The 17,722-nt window shown below is 42.9% G+C and overlaps 1 protein-coding gene across 2 annotated transcripts; it reads left to right on the forward strand.

The window, feature by feature from the left end:
- The first annotated feature begins 1,303 nt into the window (after positions 1–1,303).
- Positions 1,304–17,382, forward strand: LOC131134313 (tripartite motif-containing protein 3-like). 2 transcript variants are annotated; one of them, XM_058079441.2, is made up of 13 exons: positions 1,316–1,687; positions 9,297–9,459; positions 10,865–11,105; positions 11,175–11,326; positions 11,397–11,577; positions 11,680–12,409; positions 13,473–13,576; positions 13,653–13,820; positions 15,011–15,179; positions 15,274–15,333; positions 15,444–15,514; positions 15,585–15,725; positions 16,903–17,382. In XM_058079441.2, exons 2-13 carry the CDS (start codon positions 9,314–9,316, stop codon positions 17,053–17,055), a joined length of 2,316 nt encoding a protein of 771 aa, XP_057935424.2. In that variant the 5' UTR covers positions 1,316–1,687; positions 9,297–9,313; the 3' UTR covers positions 17,056–17,382. The 2 variants fall into 2 exon arrangements, with proteins under 2 accessions (XP_078648834.1, XP_057935424.2); XM_078792708.1 differs by having other exon boundaries at positions 1,304–1,687; positions 10,865–11,326.
- Positions 17,383–17,722: the final 340 nt, after the last annotated feature.

Genomic DNA, 17,722 nt, shown 5'->3' on the forward strand with positions numbered 1-17,722 from the left:
AGTCGCCAATTAACCTAGCATGTTTTTGGAATGTGGGAGGAAACCGGAGTACCCGGACATGCACGGGGAGAACAGGCAAACTCCAAACAGAGATGGCTGATGGTATAGAATTGAACTCGGGTCTCCTAGCTGTGAGGCCTGCGCGCTAACCACTTGTCCACGTGCAGCTTAAATCAGAATTATGAGAAATTAAGTTGTAATTTTTAGAAAAGCAAAATGTACAAACATTATTTAAGAAGAAAATTGAACTATTTGGGGGAGAAGAAGACAGAAAAATGGGATGAAAAAAAGAGCGGTGAGTGTGCAGCCTCGTGGTTAGGATGTTGGCCACAGAGTCCGAAGACTTGGAAGGTCTGGGTTTGAATCTCCACTGTGTGGAGTGTGCATGTTCTCCCCGTACATGTTCCAAAACCAAACATTGAGGTAACTGGCCGCTTTAAATTGTCCATAGGTATAAATGTGAGTGTGAATGGTTGTTTGTCTATATGTGCCCTGTGATTGGCTGGCCACCAGTCCAGGGTGTACCCCTGCTCTCGCCCAAAGTCAGCTGGGATAGGCTCCAGCATACCCCTTGGTGGGAAAAAGCGGTGTAGGGATGGATGGATATGAACAATAGGCTTTTTCACCTACAGGAAATGCCAAAGCTGAGTTGAAATATACATAAGTTGTTACTTAGCATATCTACTCTGTCGCTTTAGAAAATATCAAAAGTTTGGACACCCCTAAATCACATTTAATGTCAATCGTCTCAGGGTCAGTAGCTAACAATCCATATTTCTGAATAAATGTCATGTTTCTACTGTATCCTGTGTTGTGTTGCATTGTCATCTTTATTGTGACGTTTGGTGTTGCTACGGCAGTGTTTAATGTTGTTAAACGTCACCTTGTCTTCCTCACCTTTCATGTGTTTTGTCAGAGATGCTCCAGACTGCGGCAGCCATATTGACGGAGGCAGTCTCCATGGTAACGCCACGTTGCAGAATGGCAACCTGTGTGTGTGCGCGTGTGTCTCCACCCGCCCCTCACCCAAAGGCCCCTCCCCCCAAGGAGCACCCAGCTGTCTCCCTTCCCCACAGGACACATCACAATAAAAGTGCTTTCTGTGGTTGATTTGAATACTTTCTGAGCTTTTACTTTCTCTTTCAGGCTCTGTTGACGTCCGGAATACGCCCAAGTTGAATAATTTATCAAGACGCTGATTGGACAGCAGGTTTGTACTGTAATGCAAATGTTGCAGCACAGGATGATGACACGTTGGGATGATTGTGTCTTTCATTTGCCACATAATCCATGTGGGCTAAGACGGAATAAACCGCATCCTTTGTCCTTTTAAGGGTGACTGGGTGGAATCCTAAGTATGATAACCCGCCCCCATTTTCTTGCTTTTTTTTTGCATCACTCTCTCTCAGTCTGCCCCCTCCCCCTCCATATGTCATTGGGTTATGTAGCTCCGCCCACCAAGCTCTGGACCAATACTGCCAAAGCTGCACGGAGACCACTCCCGTAGTCTCCTCCTCCTTCCTCTGCTTTCCCTTCAGCCTCTTCCTCACCGTCCCCCTCCTTTCCTTCTCCTCCCAGACGGACCGTGCCCTTTCCTTTCTGTGGACTCGGAGAGGACTCGTACCATGGTCAGCTTCCTCCTGGGCCTGCCATGCTGACACCTCCGCTCCATTCCTCTATTCCTGCTGTGAGTACAATCTAATGGGAGGCCACTTCTTTTCTTTTTTTTTTTGCTGCAGTTGTGGTTTGCTCCTCAAATCTGTACAATAACGAGGCGGGATGGTCTTCTTTGTTGGTTTCCTGGTAGAAGATGATGTTGTTTTACGGGTGAAAAGGTCAAATGTCACACTTGGGTGTGTGTTCCGATGTAATCAGCACACAAACACGCCTCCGTTTGAGTCCATCCTGTTGGAGCAGGTGTGCATCGTTGCTGCAGTCTCCTCAGGTTCTTGCTCTTTTCCATTCAATTGAATTAGAAGAGGGGACAACGCCACATGTGAGTCAGCTGGTCTGTGTGTGTGATTGCACTGCAGCAACAGCCAATCATCAATCAACCCTGCCCACAGGCCCTCCAGGATGGTGGGCAGATGATATCCTTATTGATTATTAGCAGGTCTTTGTGTAGGAACAAGCCCGCAGGCCATACTGATGCTCGCAGGCGTCATTGGTGGCGGTGCGCAGGGTCGCTGTGAGGTTGCAGACGGCGGAGGTCTCTCTCCGCCCAAGGAGAAGATGATGATCAGCATCATCATCATCAGCAGGGGTTTGTCCAAGTCCATCCTCCAGCACTCCCTGAGGAGAGCGGTGAGGGATGGACAAGGTGGAGGTGGCGTGATGTGGTCGCTGAGCAGACGTGTTTGATTGATTGTATGGATTGATGGGAGCGTTCGGTGGCGGCTTGATGAATGGATGAGTTCTCTATCGTTCTGCATCATGTGGGGTCTAGAGTAGAGGTGTCCAACCTAAGGCCCTGGGGTCCAGATTTGGCTCCTCATCTTGTTGTTTTATGTGACCTGCAAAAACCTGAAAATAATGCACTTCAAAATGACACTTATTTATTATATATGATTTTTTAAAGAATATTTTTTGTATATTATACTTTTGTTTATGCATAAATAGATTTTTATTTTATTTGTATTTTTTTTTAATATTTATATGCTTTTAATTTTATTATTTTTGTTACTTTGTTCTTAAGTAAAAACTAATTATTAAAAAAAATAATATTGGGGAAGAAAAACATGTAATATTTCTTGCTGAATGTATTTGACCTGTCAATTCTGACAAAAAAAAAATTTTTGTCGTCATTTAAATGTATGATACAGTAGTTGCGCTTGGTACCGTGACTTCTTTGAGTGTGTGTTTGTTAGTAAAACAAGTACAATGTGTCATAATATCATCAGCTATTTTTAGAACTGGTTATTGCACTGGTATGTTACACGAAGAGCTATTTCTCATAGACGCACAGTGGACGAGTGGTTAGCATGTAGGCCACACAATCAGGAGATGGGAAAGACCTGGGTCTCCGCTCTGGAGTTGCATGTTCCGATTTCCACATTCCAAAAACATGCATGGCGACTCCAAATTGTCCATAGGTATGAATGTGAGTGTGAATGGTTGTTTTGTCTATATGTGCCCTGTGATTGGCTGGCCACCAGTCCAGGGTGTACCCCACCTCTCGCCCGAAGACAGCTGGGATAGGCTCTTGTAAAAACGTGCACCTCTGCAAGCACCAAGGAAGTATTTAATAACTGAACAACAGTTCAGTTTGATTGAAATGGATTTGCTTCTTCTCACATACTGTATACACCTACGGGCCATAAGATTAGGTACGCCTGTAAAGGGCCCAGCGGTCTAATGCCAGCGTATCTTCCCGGTGTGTGTTGTTGCAGAGCATGTTGTGCCTCCTGCGGCTTGGCCACCGTGCCGCATTGTGACCCAGTTCAGAGGTCGAATCCGCTGACTGCTTACTTGCGAATCTGTCTCTCTACGTGCATTGTCGGCGACATGAAGTCGCTTTGCTCCGTTGGTTTGTGATGTAACTTGTCCTCCATCCTGACCTTGAGGACACTCACGCTGTCCTACGGTGGAGAATGCTGCAGGATTGAATTATGCACAAACACTTTTAGGTTTTGGGTTGTAGTTTTTCCATCCAAGGCCAGACATTGTAAATAAAAGTGTAGTACAGTAATCCCTCATTTATCACAGTTTATTGGCTCCAGGCTGGACCGTGATAAGTGAAAAGTTCTTATTTATGAATGAAATATTTCGGTATTTAGAGCATAGAAAGCCTGTCTACAATCTTCCAAATACGCATTTTAACATTATTAGAGCCCTCCAGGCATGAAATAACACCCCCATAGTCACTTTTACACTCCTATTACCCAAAATAGTAGACATAATAACAAAGTTGTTTCTTGTTGTTCCGGACAATAGTACTTCCTGCAGTAGCTATTGTATCATCAGTGTAACATCACTGACACCTAGTGACCATAATAGAATACTACATATCATCGCAACCTTTTTGAATGAGTCTTCTGAATGCCTTACATTTGATTTGACTTCATAAACAAGATTGTATAGTATTTGTATGGCAAACGCTCGTAGACACTAGGAGGCATGTTGGCATGGCGTCTAGGGACTGCTGTGATATGCTGTGATGCCTGAACCGTGATCATTCTCGTCGTTGATACGGTTTGAGCTGAGGTTTTTGCTCATTGAACAGATGGAGCGTGTACATCGTGATGCAGCCAAGAGTAATATTTCTTTTAAAGATGTGATTCTGTCACGTTTCTGTCAGCGTTGCTAGTGTTTGTTGCTTCTTGATGGAACTTTTACCGCATAAGATGAAAAGAATAGAATCTTGTGTCTGATTCCAGCAGCCTCTTCAAAGAGGAATGTGGAATATTCATAGCTGCACGGTGACATGAGCTGGCAGAACAACAGCCTGGCGGTCACGTTGTTTGAATGACAGCATGAGTGTTGGGGGCGGGCCTTATGAAAAATGTTGCAAGTGATCCCAAATCAAGTCAAAACAGGGCGACGCTTTTGACTTGACAATCTTTCTGCTTTCTTGCTGATCATTTTTATATTTTATATCAATACAACAATGTCACAGTAATCTTGAGCTGAATATGACCAATTATTTGTCAAAAATAAATGCATATCTAAGCAAATTTTCCCTAAATCAATGGAGTAAAATACAAGATGTACTCAAAGATATGTAGTACTCTACACTGCTCACTGGGGGTCAGTAATGTTGGGTGTGACACACAAGCGCCAGTCTTTTACTGCAGGTTTGACTGATCTCACAACAGGTACAATAATCCCTTACGTGGGCTTCTGTTGGGGCCGTAAGCCACGCCCAGCTAAAAGTCAACTCTGAACCCTTCATCGCAACTTCCTGTCTCTTATTATGTCTATTTTGGGAGCTTAAATGTGATTATAGGGGTGTTGTTTCATGTCTAGAGGGCTCTAATAATGTTATAAACAGTATTTATGAGGTTGTAAACAGATCTTCTATGTTGTACCTAATACAAATATTCCCTTCATACTACATAAGATTAAGCGGTAGAAAATGAATGAATGAATGAATGAATGACTTATTATTATGTTTTTGTCTATATATGCCCTGTGATTGGCTGGAGACCAGCCCAGGGTGTACCCCGCCTCTCGCCCGAGGACAGCTGGGATGGGCTCCAGCACCCCCCGCTACCCTCGTGAGGATAAGCGGTAGAAAATGAATGAATGAATGAAAATGATATTTTTTCAGAAGAAAAAAATGGTTGTGGGCCACCAATAGCCCCCGGGCCGCACTAAAGACACCCCCTGTTCTATTCAGTATAACGTAGCGCGCTTAAGGTCTTAGACAAACGTGTAGTAGACGTAGTGTAAGAAGATTAGTAAGCAGATTAGCTCATCAAAGCCGTCCTATTAGGTGATGAATGCTGATGGACGGAGGAGACGGCGGGTAGTCGTCTGTCACGCCTTAAGTAACGTCCTGCAATGCTGGCGGGTCATTGGGTCAACGGGAGGTGCACAAGAGGTGACCGCTGTGATGGTGTCATGCGGGTCTAGCGAGGGCCAGATGGCAGACGGGAGGACGCGAGGTGAGAGTGGCGGTAAGCTGAGCTCATGTGTCGGATTTGTGAGCATGCACAGACGATAATAATAATGAAGAATGTTGGATATGATTTGATTTCCTGGTTGAATCACGCCTTTCCTATGACCAGGTGATCCAATCACTGGCCACTTCATTAGGCACGCCTGCATGTATGTAAATAAGGATGTTCACGTACCAATTTTAGGTAGCAGAAAGTTTGCTTTACGCTTGTGTCAAGGCGCTTCTGTACGCTACACCTTACAAACTCTCTTGCGTAACAAAAAAGCTAACAAAGCGATTTGTTTGTGGCCCCCCGCCGTGAATACTTTTGGACCGCCACAACTTAATTTGGCAGCTCCTGTTGGCCCTCGCTCATAAACGCTTGTCATCCCCAATCCATACAGTCGATGGCATCTTAACACACCTCATACACACCTGCTCTACCAGAGAATAAGAAGACGTAGCAAGAAGGATTGTGGCAAAATATAGCAACATTTTGGTTTTTTTGGTAAATTCTGGAGATTCATGACATGAGTATTGTATTGGGTGCTTCTGTGACAAACTCCCTCCATGTAAAAGCACTCACAGATGGCTCTGTCATGCTTTGTGATGTAAAGAAAATAAACACAAAACACACACAAAAACTGTGTCTTGTAGCACAATACTATGGATTTCACCTGGCGATGCAACTAACTACTATGTACCATCATTACTGGTGTATAAAACAAATCAGTGTTTAGTCTCACCCTCTAAATTTAGAGAGGAAAACATATTTGTGCTTATATAAACCACATCAGGCTATACGCCGGAAATGTCCATGTCATGAAATGGCATATTGTGGTGCAGGAGGTCATTATTTGATATAACAGTGTGATTCATTGTGCCATCTTACTAAGAACGCCAAACTCATCACACAGCAACTTAACACTCAAAGGGTAGCTAGGAAATATAAAAGTACTAATACAAGTAAAAAAAAAAAACACAATTGCAGCACCCCAGCACGCACCAATGAAATGCTTTGTTTGGACAAAATGCATTGCGGGAAAATGTTTTTTTTTCATTATTTTAGTTTTATGCTCTTATTGATACTTGTATATTTTCTAGCTACCTTTTGATTGTGATGTATTTAGCATTCTTAGTACAATGTCCAAATGTTATATTGAGTAATGACCGCCTGCAACTTCCAGTGGGTTGGGTGACACCTGTTTGACGCCCCTGCACGACCTGAAGCCCCATTGGTCCATTGAAGGATCATGATGCAGCAAAAAAATAAATCGATCAATATTGGCTTTAATGCAACTTATCTTAGCAGGTTTTCTTTATTTTTCTTAAGCTGCATCACACTTTGCTGAAGTAACCAGTGTGGTGTGTACGGTGAAGACGTTAGAGGGACGCATGGATATTCAAAGTAGACTGCGTTTCCAAGGAGGTTTTCAAGGAAGCTCGTCTTTGCTTCGCTCAAGTGGGAGGATCTGAGACAGGATGGCTGTTGAGGAAAGGCACAGGCTAAAGAGGAAGGTGGGTTGGATGGGGGTGGGGGGGGGGGTAGTGTTGCAAGCCAGTCGAGGGAGGAGGGGCTTTGAGGGCTTTGGCTCGTCTTGTTGCTGACGTCACTGCTCGGCTGCTGTAAAGCACAGCGAAAGGACAGTGTTGTTGTTGTTGGTGGGTAGTGGGTAGTGGGGCGGGGGGGTGTTTTGTTCAGTGGGCCAACAATAGATGCTGAAAAGCAAGCAGGAGGACTGAGCCTGTGAGCCTGTGAGCCTGAGATGTGGGCTGATGATGCACGTTTATGTAAGCACAATAAAGCATGTTGAGCTGCAGGAATGCTTTTGTTGGCGCTCGCTGATTTTGCAATGACACACAGCTGCTTGCTCGCGTGTGACCGGCCCCCACCGCACCCCCTTCACCAGACTACCGGGCAGCCCCCCACCCCTCTAACATACAGACAGGTGGCGCTGCCTGAAGTCAGCCAGCTGGACATGAAGGAGGAGGAACTAACAGGACAGAAAACCATGCATACATTGACAACCTTAATACAAACGGGTGTTCACACCCCTTTAACATGAAATGTTGATAAACTATCTGAACAAAACATCTCAGCTTTAATTGGTGTCCTGTATAATACTAATATATAATTTAAAAAAAATAACAAATCTTGGGACACTCTTGTACGAGATGGCAACCCCTCAGTGACGTTTTTCCCCTCCATCGACCCCAGCAGTATCCAAAGTGCGGCCCACAGTCCATTTTTAGGGACCCCCAACACATTGATTGTACTCAAGTTTCATATAATTTCTACAAACGGAAAACGTAAAAAGTTAAAAAATGATATAAAATATGAGTAACTAACGTTGACACAAAGCTGTGCAGTCAGCCCTCATTTATCACGCTTCATTGATTACAGACCCGACCATATGAATGCATTTCCACAATGTTGGATTCCCTATTCATAAATAGAATATTAGCGCATATAAAGCATATAAAACCACCTTCTAATTACAAATTTTTAACATTAGAGCCCTCCAGACATGAAATAAGTCCCCTATAGTCACCTTTACACTCATATTAGCCAATATAGTAGACATCATAAGAGGAAATAAGACATAGATAAGACACGTGTTTGTGTGTGTTGCTGTAAATGTTTTCCTGTGCTCGGGGAGCCGAGTGTCGGGGCGGACAGGAAGTGACATTGGGCGTTCAGGGTTGAGTTTTGTCTTGGCAGGGGTTACAGTTGCAACAGTGGCCCGTGTAAGATCATTCAAAACTGCAATAAAAGCCTGTTGTTCTGGCGATCAAGTCTGGTGCTTGTGTGTCTCATGCAACATTACAGACAAACGAGTGACCAGTGTACAATACCACATAGTATCATCACAGTGTTGTTGAGTGTGGCTTTACTAAAAATAGCCTACCTTCTACTACAAAACAGCAGGATAGAATGAAGCGGAACATTTTGAAGTTTACAAGATTTTTAAAAATGTATTTTAATTTATTTTAAACATTTTCAGCGCCACAAATAGATGTGGTGCTCCATGTTGACCCTCTCTCAAACACATTCTAACTGAGAATGTAGCTTGTGGTTCCAGCATCATTACTCTGCTCATACGCACCTGATGTGTCACAGAGTAAGAAGACGTAGCAGGAAGGATTGGTTTCGCCAATTTGCGAGTATTCAGACCTCTCTGGGTGCTGCTTTTTAGAGAGAAAAAGTGACAGGTTTTTCTGAGCTTATGGGACACAATGTAGCGCAAACACACGTCCCTCCGTGACTTCCCTCCTCTCTCACTTCCTTGAAGAAAGATGAAATGCATGAATTCATGGCTATTTTAAGCCGTGTAATCCTTTTGTTGCCGTGTAGCGTGCACAACATGGCAGATGTGCAGCGTGCCATCCACACGCTGAGATAATCTCGGCTTGACCTGCTGAAATACTCGTGTTCAACCCTCGGGCCGTTACAGGCCGATACTCATGGAAGTATCAGAAAAAGTAAACATGGAGGGAGAACTATCTCTGGGTGTAATTTGTTCCCATTGACAGTTTTAATAGAAGAAACATTCATATCCAGCAGATACTTGAGGTTTATAAGGCTTCCATGACTCATTTCCTCCGTGTGCTCTTACACTGGAAGTCAGCACGGCGACGCCCTCCCTGCTTCTTGTTTCTTCCAGCCTTTCCTTGACCTGCATTCTCTCCTATGCAGGTTCTCCATTGGTTCCGATGTCTGTCTCCATGGCCAAGCGCGAGAGCGGCAGCACCAGCCCAGTGGTGAGGCAGATAGACAAGCAGTTCCTGGTCTGCAGTATCTGCCTGGACCGCTACCACAACCCCAAAGTGCTTCCCTGCCTGCACACCTTCTGTGAGAGGTAGGCACCACCTGAAAGAAGGACAACTAGCCACCTGGGTCTTATTTCCACAACCAGACGACAAGAATAAGCAGCGGTTAATGGTAATAATGGGATTAAACAAACAAATCGACAATATATACTAATATAGCTAATATTATGATTTAACAATGATTTGACAACAATAAAACATATCTAATATAATCGGATGAAATAAATACATCAATAGTCATTACAAATTCAACATACATAATTATGGGATTATGTAATTTAAAAGAAATCAACAAAATATTCAAAAATTTTATAAAATTAATTTAATATTTAATAAATATATAAATATAAATAAAAAATAAATTACATATAAAATATAAATTACATATAAATTAAGTATGAATATTTCATGATTTAATAAATACATACAACAATATTGACAAAAATAAAACAGACATATTGAGTCAAAAGTAACACAGCTGATAAGTTACAGCTAATAGTAGGATTTAATAAATAAATACAATTTTGACTAAACATGAAACATAGATAATAGCATTAAATAAATCCGATATAGACTAACAATAAACCAAAGCTAACAATAGGATTATTCATTCTGGGTGCTGGAGCCTATCCCAGCTGTCTTCAGGGTGAGAGGCGGGGTACACCCTGGACTGGTGGCCAGCCAATCACAAGGCACATCTAGACAAACAACCATTCACACTCACATTCATACCTATGGACAATTTGGAGTCGCCAATTAACCTAGCATGTTTTTGGAATGTGGGAGGAAACCGGAGTACCCGGAGAAAACCCACGCATGCACGGGGAGAACATGGAAACTCCACACAGAGATGGCCGAGGGTGGAATTGAACTCGGGTCTCCTGGCTGTGAGGCCTGCTCGCTAACCACTCGATCACCGTGCAGCCACAATAGGATTAAATATCCCAAAAAAGACTGTTTCTAATAATTACAATAGGATTAAATAACGTCTATAGACTAAAAAAACAGTCAATAATAGGATGAAATAAATACTGTACAAACCAACACTAAGTCCATAGTATCATCAGGTGTTTAACATACTGTAACATATTGTTAAAGTCCAATAAAAAGTGTCCTGCATGAGGACATGACAAAGGATTACACATCAGAAATATCCAATGTAACAAGATGATGTGAGACATCTTCACACATTGACTCCACCAATAGTCGGAAATTAAAAGAAAATCTTTACAAAGATCCTCTATATGGCAGGAGTTCTTTGCTGTTTTTAGGTGCTGCAAAAATGTTTCTGGTTCCCAAGTTTTGAAGGGAATTCCAGTCGATTGTCCCTGATGTAGTGGTTAGCATAGCTGGCGAGGCTTTCCTACTCAAAAACTGCTTAAAATGGAAGGTGATTGATTGACATCCTTTTCACCTCCAGCCTTTTCCTTCCAGATGTCTCCAAAACTACATCCCGCCCCAGTCCCTCACGCTCTCCTGTCCAGTGTGCCGACAGACGTCTATTTTGCCGGAGAAGGGCGTGGCTGCCCTGCAGAACAACTTCTTCATCACCAACCTGATGGAGGTCCTGCAGCGGGACCCCGAGTGCAGCCGACCCGAGGCCTGCAACGTCCTGGAGTCGGCCAGCGCCGCCACAGCGTGCCAGCCTCTGTCCTGTCCCAACCACGAGGGCAAGGTGAGTGGACGGCACTCTCCTCGCTCAGTCACCTTTTATCCACGGCTCCGCTGCCCCCCCCCCCTGCAGGTGATGGAGTTCTACTGCGAGTCATGTGAGACGGCCATGTGTCTGGAGTGCACGGAAGGCGAGCACAGGGAACATGTGACGGTTCCTCTGAGGGACGTTTTAGAACAACACAAATCTGCGCTGAAGAACCAGCTGGACGCCGTGCGCAACAGGTTGGCGGCCATCTTTTGAGGTTCTTCTTCCAAGGAGGCTGGCGTGAAACTGTGTCTTGGGTCTCTGCAGACTCCCACAGCTGACGGCCGCCATCGAACTCGTCAATCAGATCTCCAAACAGCTCATGGACAGGAAGAACGGCGCCGTGACGGAGATAAATGCTACCTTTGATGAGCTGGAAAAGGCGTTACATCACCGCAAGAATGCTCTCATCACCGAGGTGGAGAACATCTGCAGCACCAAGCAGAAGGTCAGTGGTCGCTGTCATTCCCATCTAGTGCCTGATCAGTCTGGTTGAGATGATCCCAAGCAAGACATTCCATAGATGAGTCTAACGTACAAGCCTTTCCAGGTCCTCCAAGGCCAGCTGACGTCACTACTCCAGGGCAAGGAGAACATCCAAAGCAGCTGTGACTTCACCGAGCAGGCCCTGAGCCACGGCAGCGCCACTGAGGTCCTCCTGGTCCAGAAGCAGATGGGGGAACGGGTCAGCGCCCTGGCACGCTACACCTTCCCCGAGTACCCCCACGAAAACGGACACCTGGAGTGCCAAGTGGAGACAGACGGCCTGCGCCGCTCCATCCAGAACCTCGGGGTCCTGATCACTACGGGCGCCGTGGGGCACACCAGCGTAGCGACCGGCGAGGGCCTGCGTCACGCGCTGGTGGGCCAGCACACCGGTGTCACTGTCACCACCAAGGACAAAGACGGAGAGCTGGTGAAGACCGGTAATGCCGCGCTGAGGGCCGAGATCGTCTCGGCGGAGGGGGCGCGCGCCGAGGCCGAGGTGGTGGACAACAAGAACGGGACCTACGAGGTGGGCTACACGGTGCGCTGCGAGGGGGAGTTCACCTTCTCCCTGCTGCTGTACGAGCAGCATGTCAGGGGGAGTCCCTTCCGTCTGAGAGCCGTCAAGCCGTCGGACGTCCTGCAGTCGCCCGACGACGTGAAGAGACGCGTTAAGTCCCCCAGCGGGGGAGGAGGACACGTACGCCAGAAGGCCGTACGCAGACCCTCCAGTATGTACAGCACCACCAAGAAGAAGGAAAATCCCATCGAGGACGAGCTGATCTACAGAGTGGGTGAGGGAATAACTCTCCTTCATCCACCGTTACTGGTCCTCCATCCTTCCATTGCTAACTCATTTTTATTGAAAGCTGTACTGGTTCACCAGTTGGTGCTCCCATACTGTAGAACCATGTATGCTAACGTCATTTACCTTCAATTCACTTCCTCATATTTGCATTCAAATATGGGAATTCCATCCATGCATTTTCAATGCCACACTAGATACATTCATTCATTCATTTTCTACCATTATCCTCACGAGGGTTGCAGGGGTGCTGGAGCCTATCCCAGCTGTCTTCAGGGCGAGAGGCGGGGTACACCCTGGACTGGTTGCCAGCCAATCACAGGGCACATATAGACAAACAACCATTCACACTCACATTCATACCTATGGACAATTTGGAGTCGCCAATTAACCTAGCATGTTTCTGGAATGTGGGAGGAAACCGGAGTACCCGGAGAAAACCCACGCATGCACAGGGAGAACATGCAAACTCCACACAGAGATGGCCGAGGGTGGAATTGTAATTATAATAATTATTAATTAATTGTCAATAATATTTGCACTAAAATGTATCTAGTATGCAAATATTATTCAAAATGTAAATTTTAAATCACTAATATTTGCACTAAAATGTATCTAGTATGCAAATATTATTTAATATTAATTATTTAAAATATGTATTTAATTTCATAATGCGGGTTTTCTCCAGGTACTCGTACTCATCCAACAACGTGCATATTATTACATTACATTACAGACTCTATATTGTCCATTGGTGTGAATGGGTGTTTGTATATCCAGTATATACAGTATGTCTGTATACGAGATTATATGCTATATATCTGTATGTGTTCTGTGATGGACTGGTGACCAGTCCAGGGTGTACCCCACATCACTCAAAGTCAGTTGATATAGGCTCCAGCTCACCTTTGACCCTAATGAGGACAGATTATATAGAAATGTCCTGACCTTATCGTAATGTCTGTGCTGCAAAATGGTGAATTATTATCTCACTTTGGCACTTTGGAATCCATCCCTGACTAGATGAATGTAATGTGGTTTTTACTTGGCAGGAACGAGAGGACGAGACAAAGGAGAGTTCACCAACCTTCAAGGCATCTCCACCTCCAGCAACGCTCGCATCGTGGTTGCCGACAGCAACAACCAGTGCATCCAGGTCCGTCTTAGCATCACGCTAATGCTAACAACGTAGCCGGTCCTTGACAAGATGCTCTTCTCCTCCTCCTCCTCAGGTCTTCTCCAACGACGGGCAGTTCAAGCTGAGGTTTGGGGTCAGAGGTCGTTCCCCGGGTCAGCTGCAGCGCCCCACCGGCGTCACGGTGGACATGAATGGCGACATCATCGTGGCCGACTACGACAACAGATGGATTAGCATCTTCTCCTCCGATGGGAAGTTCAAGGTAACGCCCTCTCACGCCAATCTTGGCCTCAATGAGGAGAAAAAGACAAGTTGGGATGTTGCAGTTACATAATCTGAGGAAAAAAAAGTCCTAATCTAATCAGGATACTATTATAACATACTGTATGAGGGAAAAGTCATTAGCTAAGTCATATGAGAGATAAGTCATAAAAAAAGTTGTAACATGAGAAGAAAGTCTAAAATACAGGAAAAAAATTCTAAGATGACAAAAAAACGTCTAAGATATGAGAAAAAGGTCATGAGTAATAAGTACTAAATCATTATATGAGGAAAAAGGTCGGAATGTAACCAAAATAAAAGTGCTGATTTAAAAAAGTCGGCATAATTGGAATGTAATCAGGATGAAAGTCACATGAGAAAAAAAGTTGTAATCTGAGAAAAAGTCCAACGTATGAGAAATAAGTGGTGATGTTATATGACATGTCATATAAGAAAAGAACAGTAATATGAGAAAAAGGTTGTAATGTAATCAGGTTGAAAATGACAAAAAAAATCATGATATGAGAAATTTGTAATATGAGAAAAAAGTCATGATATGAGAAAAAAGTCATGATATGAGAAAGGTTGTAATATAAGAAAAAAGTTCTAATATGAGAAATAAGTCATAATGAAATTGGGAGGAAAGTCATGAGAAAAAAAATCTATGAGAAAATAGCTGCAATATGAGAAAAAGCGGTAGTTTGAGTAATAAGTTGTCAAATGAGAAAATGGTCGTAATGTAATCAAAATAAAAGTCATGTTAAAAAAGTCATAATATTACTGGTAAGTTCTAATGTAATCAAGAAGAAAATCGGATGAGGAAATAGTAGTAATATGAGAAATAAGTCATAATGTAATCAGGATGAAAGTCACATGAGAAAAAAGTAGTATGAGAAATAAGTTGGAATGAAATTTGGAGGAAAGTCATATGACAAAAATCAGTTGTAACATGAGAGAATATGAGAAAATAATTGTAATATGAGGAAAAGTTTTATAATATAATATAATATAATATAATATAATATAATATAATATAATATAATATAATATAATATAATATAATATAATATAATATAATATAATATAATATAATATAATATAATTTTCCAACTGGGTTTTCTGTTTGCAGTCTTGTTTATAAATGTTTCTGCCAACCGTCCGCTGACTTCCTGTTCCTGTCGGCCCTGTCAGAATAAGATCGGGGCGGGTCGCTTGATGGGTCCCAAGGGCGTGGCCGTGGACAAGAACGGACACATCATCACGGTGGACAACAAGGCCTGCTGCGTCTTCATCTTCCAGTCCAACGGCAAGCTGGTCACCAAGTTTGGAGCCAGGGGGACGTCAGACAGACATTTTGCAGGTCATCATCATCATTATATTATAATTGTTATTGTTATTATGAATATGGATCTACATGGACCACATTAGAAAGCCGCATTTTTGTTTCCTTGCAGAAAAAAGCGGAGCAAATGTTGCAGTGGAACAAAAGATGAGTAAATCAGGCCCCGTCTTCAGTAAGTCCGTCCGCCGATGTGCACTTCCTGTCATCTCGGCTTGTCTCCTTCAGTCCAAAAATAGCAATTGCAGCTTCCTGTTGTGATTCTTTCTCTTTTGGTTCCTTCAGGTCCTCACTTTGTGGCCGTCAACAACAAGAATGAAATAGTCGTCACAGACTTCCACAATCATTCTGTCAAGGTACGATGCCTTCACTGCCTTCACTGTCTTCACCTTGTGCTATGTTTGTCATCGTCATCTTCGTGCACAGGTGTACAACGCAGACGGCGAGTTCCTCTTTAAGTTTGGCTCTCACGGAGAAGGCAACGGCCAATTCAACGCCCCGACGGGAGTGGCTGTGGACGCCAACGGGAACATCATCGTGGCCGACTGGGGCAACAGTCGCATACAGGCAAGCGCTGCACAAACACCTACATACTACATACATATATGTCTGTGTGTGTGTGTGTCTGTGTGTGTGTGTGTATTCATTCATGTTGTAATCAAAAAGTTTTAATATGAGAAAAAGATTGGAATATAATCAAGACTAAAGTCATATTAGAAAAAAAACCATGATGAATAAATCAACTTTTTTCTCATATGTGAAACTTTTCTCATATGAGAAAAAAGTTGTAATATGAGAAAAATGTTGTAATGAGATGAAAGTCACATGACAAAAATTATGTCATGTGACAAAAAAGTTATTTCATTCATTCATTCATTTTCTACCGCTTATCCTCACAAGGGTCATGAGAACTAAATCTTGTAATTAGGATGAAAGTCATATGAGAAAGTTGTAATATGAGAGAAAAAATTTTGTAATCCAGATGAAAGTCTTGAGAAAAAAAATAACGTCAGAAAAACTCTCACATGAGGAAAAAAGTTGTAATATGAGAAAAAAGTCAGACATGATTATTAAAAAAAAGTTGTGAGAAAAAAAGTTGTAATCAGGATGAAAGTCCAAACCTATGAGAATGGATGGAACATATGAAAAGTCTCTCATGTGAGAAAAACGTAATCAAGATAAGTAATATGAGAAAACTATCATAACATGATAAATGAGTCATAACTAGGATGAGAGCCATAACTTGAAATATGAGAAAAAAGTAACATACTGTATGAATAAAAAAGTTGAAATATGAGCGAAAAGTAGTAATCAGAATGAAAGTATGAGAAAAAAAAAGTCCTCTTATGAGGATGGAACATGAAAAAAGTCCCCAAATGAGAAATAAGTCGTAATTAGGGTGAAAGTCATATCGAGAAAAAATGTAAATATAAGAAATGAGGACATGAAAACACATGAGGGAAAAAAGTGGTCATGTGATCAGAATGAGGGAAAAAGTAGGACAGTGACTCTGCATATCATATCATCATATATATCATATAGTATCATATCATATACCATGTCATGAAAAGTAAAGACTATTTTGACCGTTTATTCCCTTGTTTCCATACTTGTAACATGCTTAGGAATGTTAACATGTTACTTAATGCTTTCACGATGGACAGAGTCTAACAAGCATCGTAACGTTGAAAAGGTGTTTGAATCCCGCCCACTGACGCAACGTGTCATCTCGTCTGTCAAGCAGGTGTTTGACAGCTCGGGCTCCTTCCTGTCTTACATCAACACGTCAGCGGACCCCCTGTACGGCCCCCAGGGCCTGGCCCTCACCTCTGACGGTCACGTGGCGGTGGCCGACTCCGGCAACCACTGCTTCAAGGTGTACCGCTACCTGCAGTAAGCTCCGGCAGGCAGGAAGTAGTCCATCGGCGAGGTGCAATAACCTTCCTCTCACACACGCTGGTGACCGAGCCTTGTGAAGAACACGGACTGGAGCCTCCCTGGCAGACTGTGGACGGACGGGGTGGAGGTTTAAGGAGTCTTTCATGAGCCATAATGCATGCAACTTTCATTCAGTCTCAGTGAATAGCAAACATCAGCGTGCGTCATTGCTTGCTTTCCGCCACCGACTCTTAGGACCACGCTGACAATTCGAACAAATACTACTTTTGGCTGCTAAGATTACATATGGATTTTCATAAGTCATTATTTTCTCACATCTTGTCTAAAAATGACAAATTTTCTTTCAAATTTTCTATTTCCATCAATTACAATTCTAATCTTGTGATAATATGACTTCATTCACTTAAAAGAGTATGATTTTTCCCACATAGGATTATTACCTTTTTTTGTGATTTTTTTTTCCTATGTAGATGATTTCCTTTTTGCCACATATGACATTTATTGACAAATTACATTTATTTTTCTTTTCTGGTAATTATGACAATATCATAATTTTTCAGAATTTTTTGCCTCAAACTATTCAATTTGGTTTTTTTTGTAATTAGGTTGTTTTGTTTGCCATAAATTATGCTTATTATTTTGTGATATTGCAACATTATTATTGG

This window comes from Doryrhamphus excisus, linkage group LG8 (genome assembly GCF_037039965.1).
Source record: "Doryrhamphus excisus strain RoL-2023G ecotype Guam linkage group LG8, RoL_Dexc_Guam_v1.1, whole genome shotgun sequence".
NCBI lineage: Eukaryota > Metazoa > Chordata > Actinopteri > Syngnathiformes > Syngnathidae > Doryrhamphus > Doryrhamphus excisus.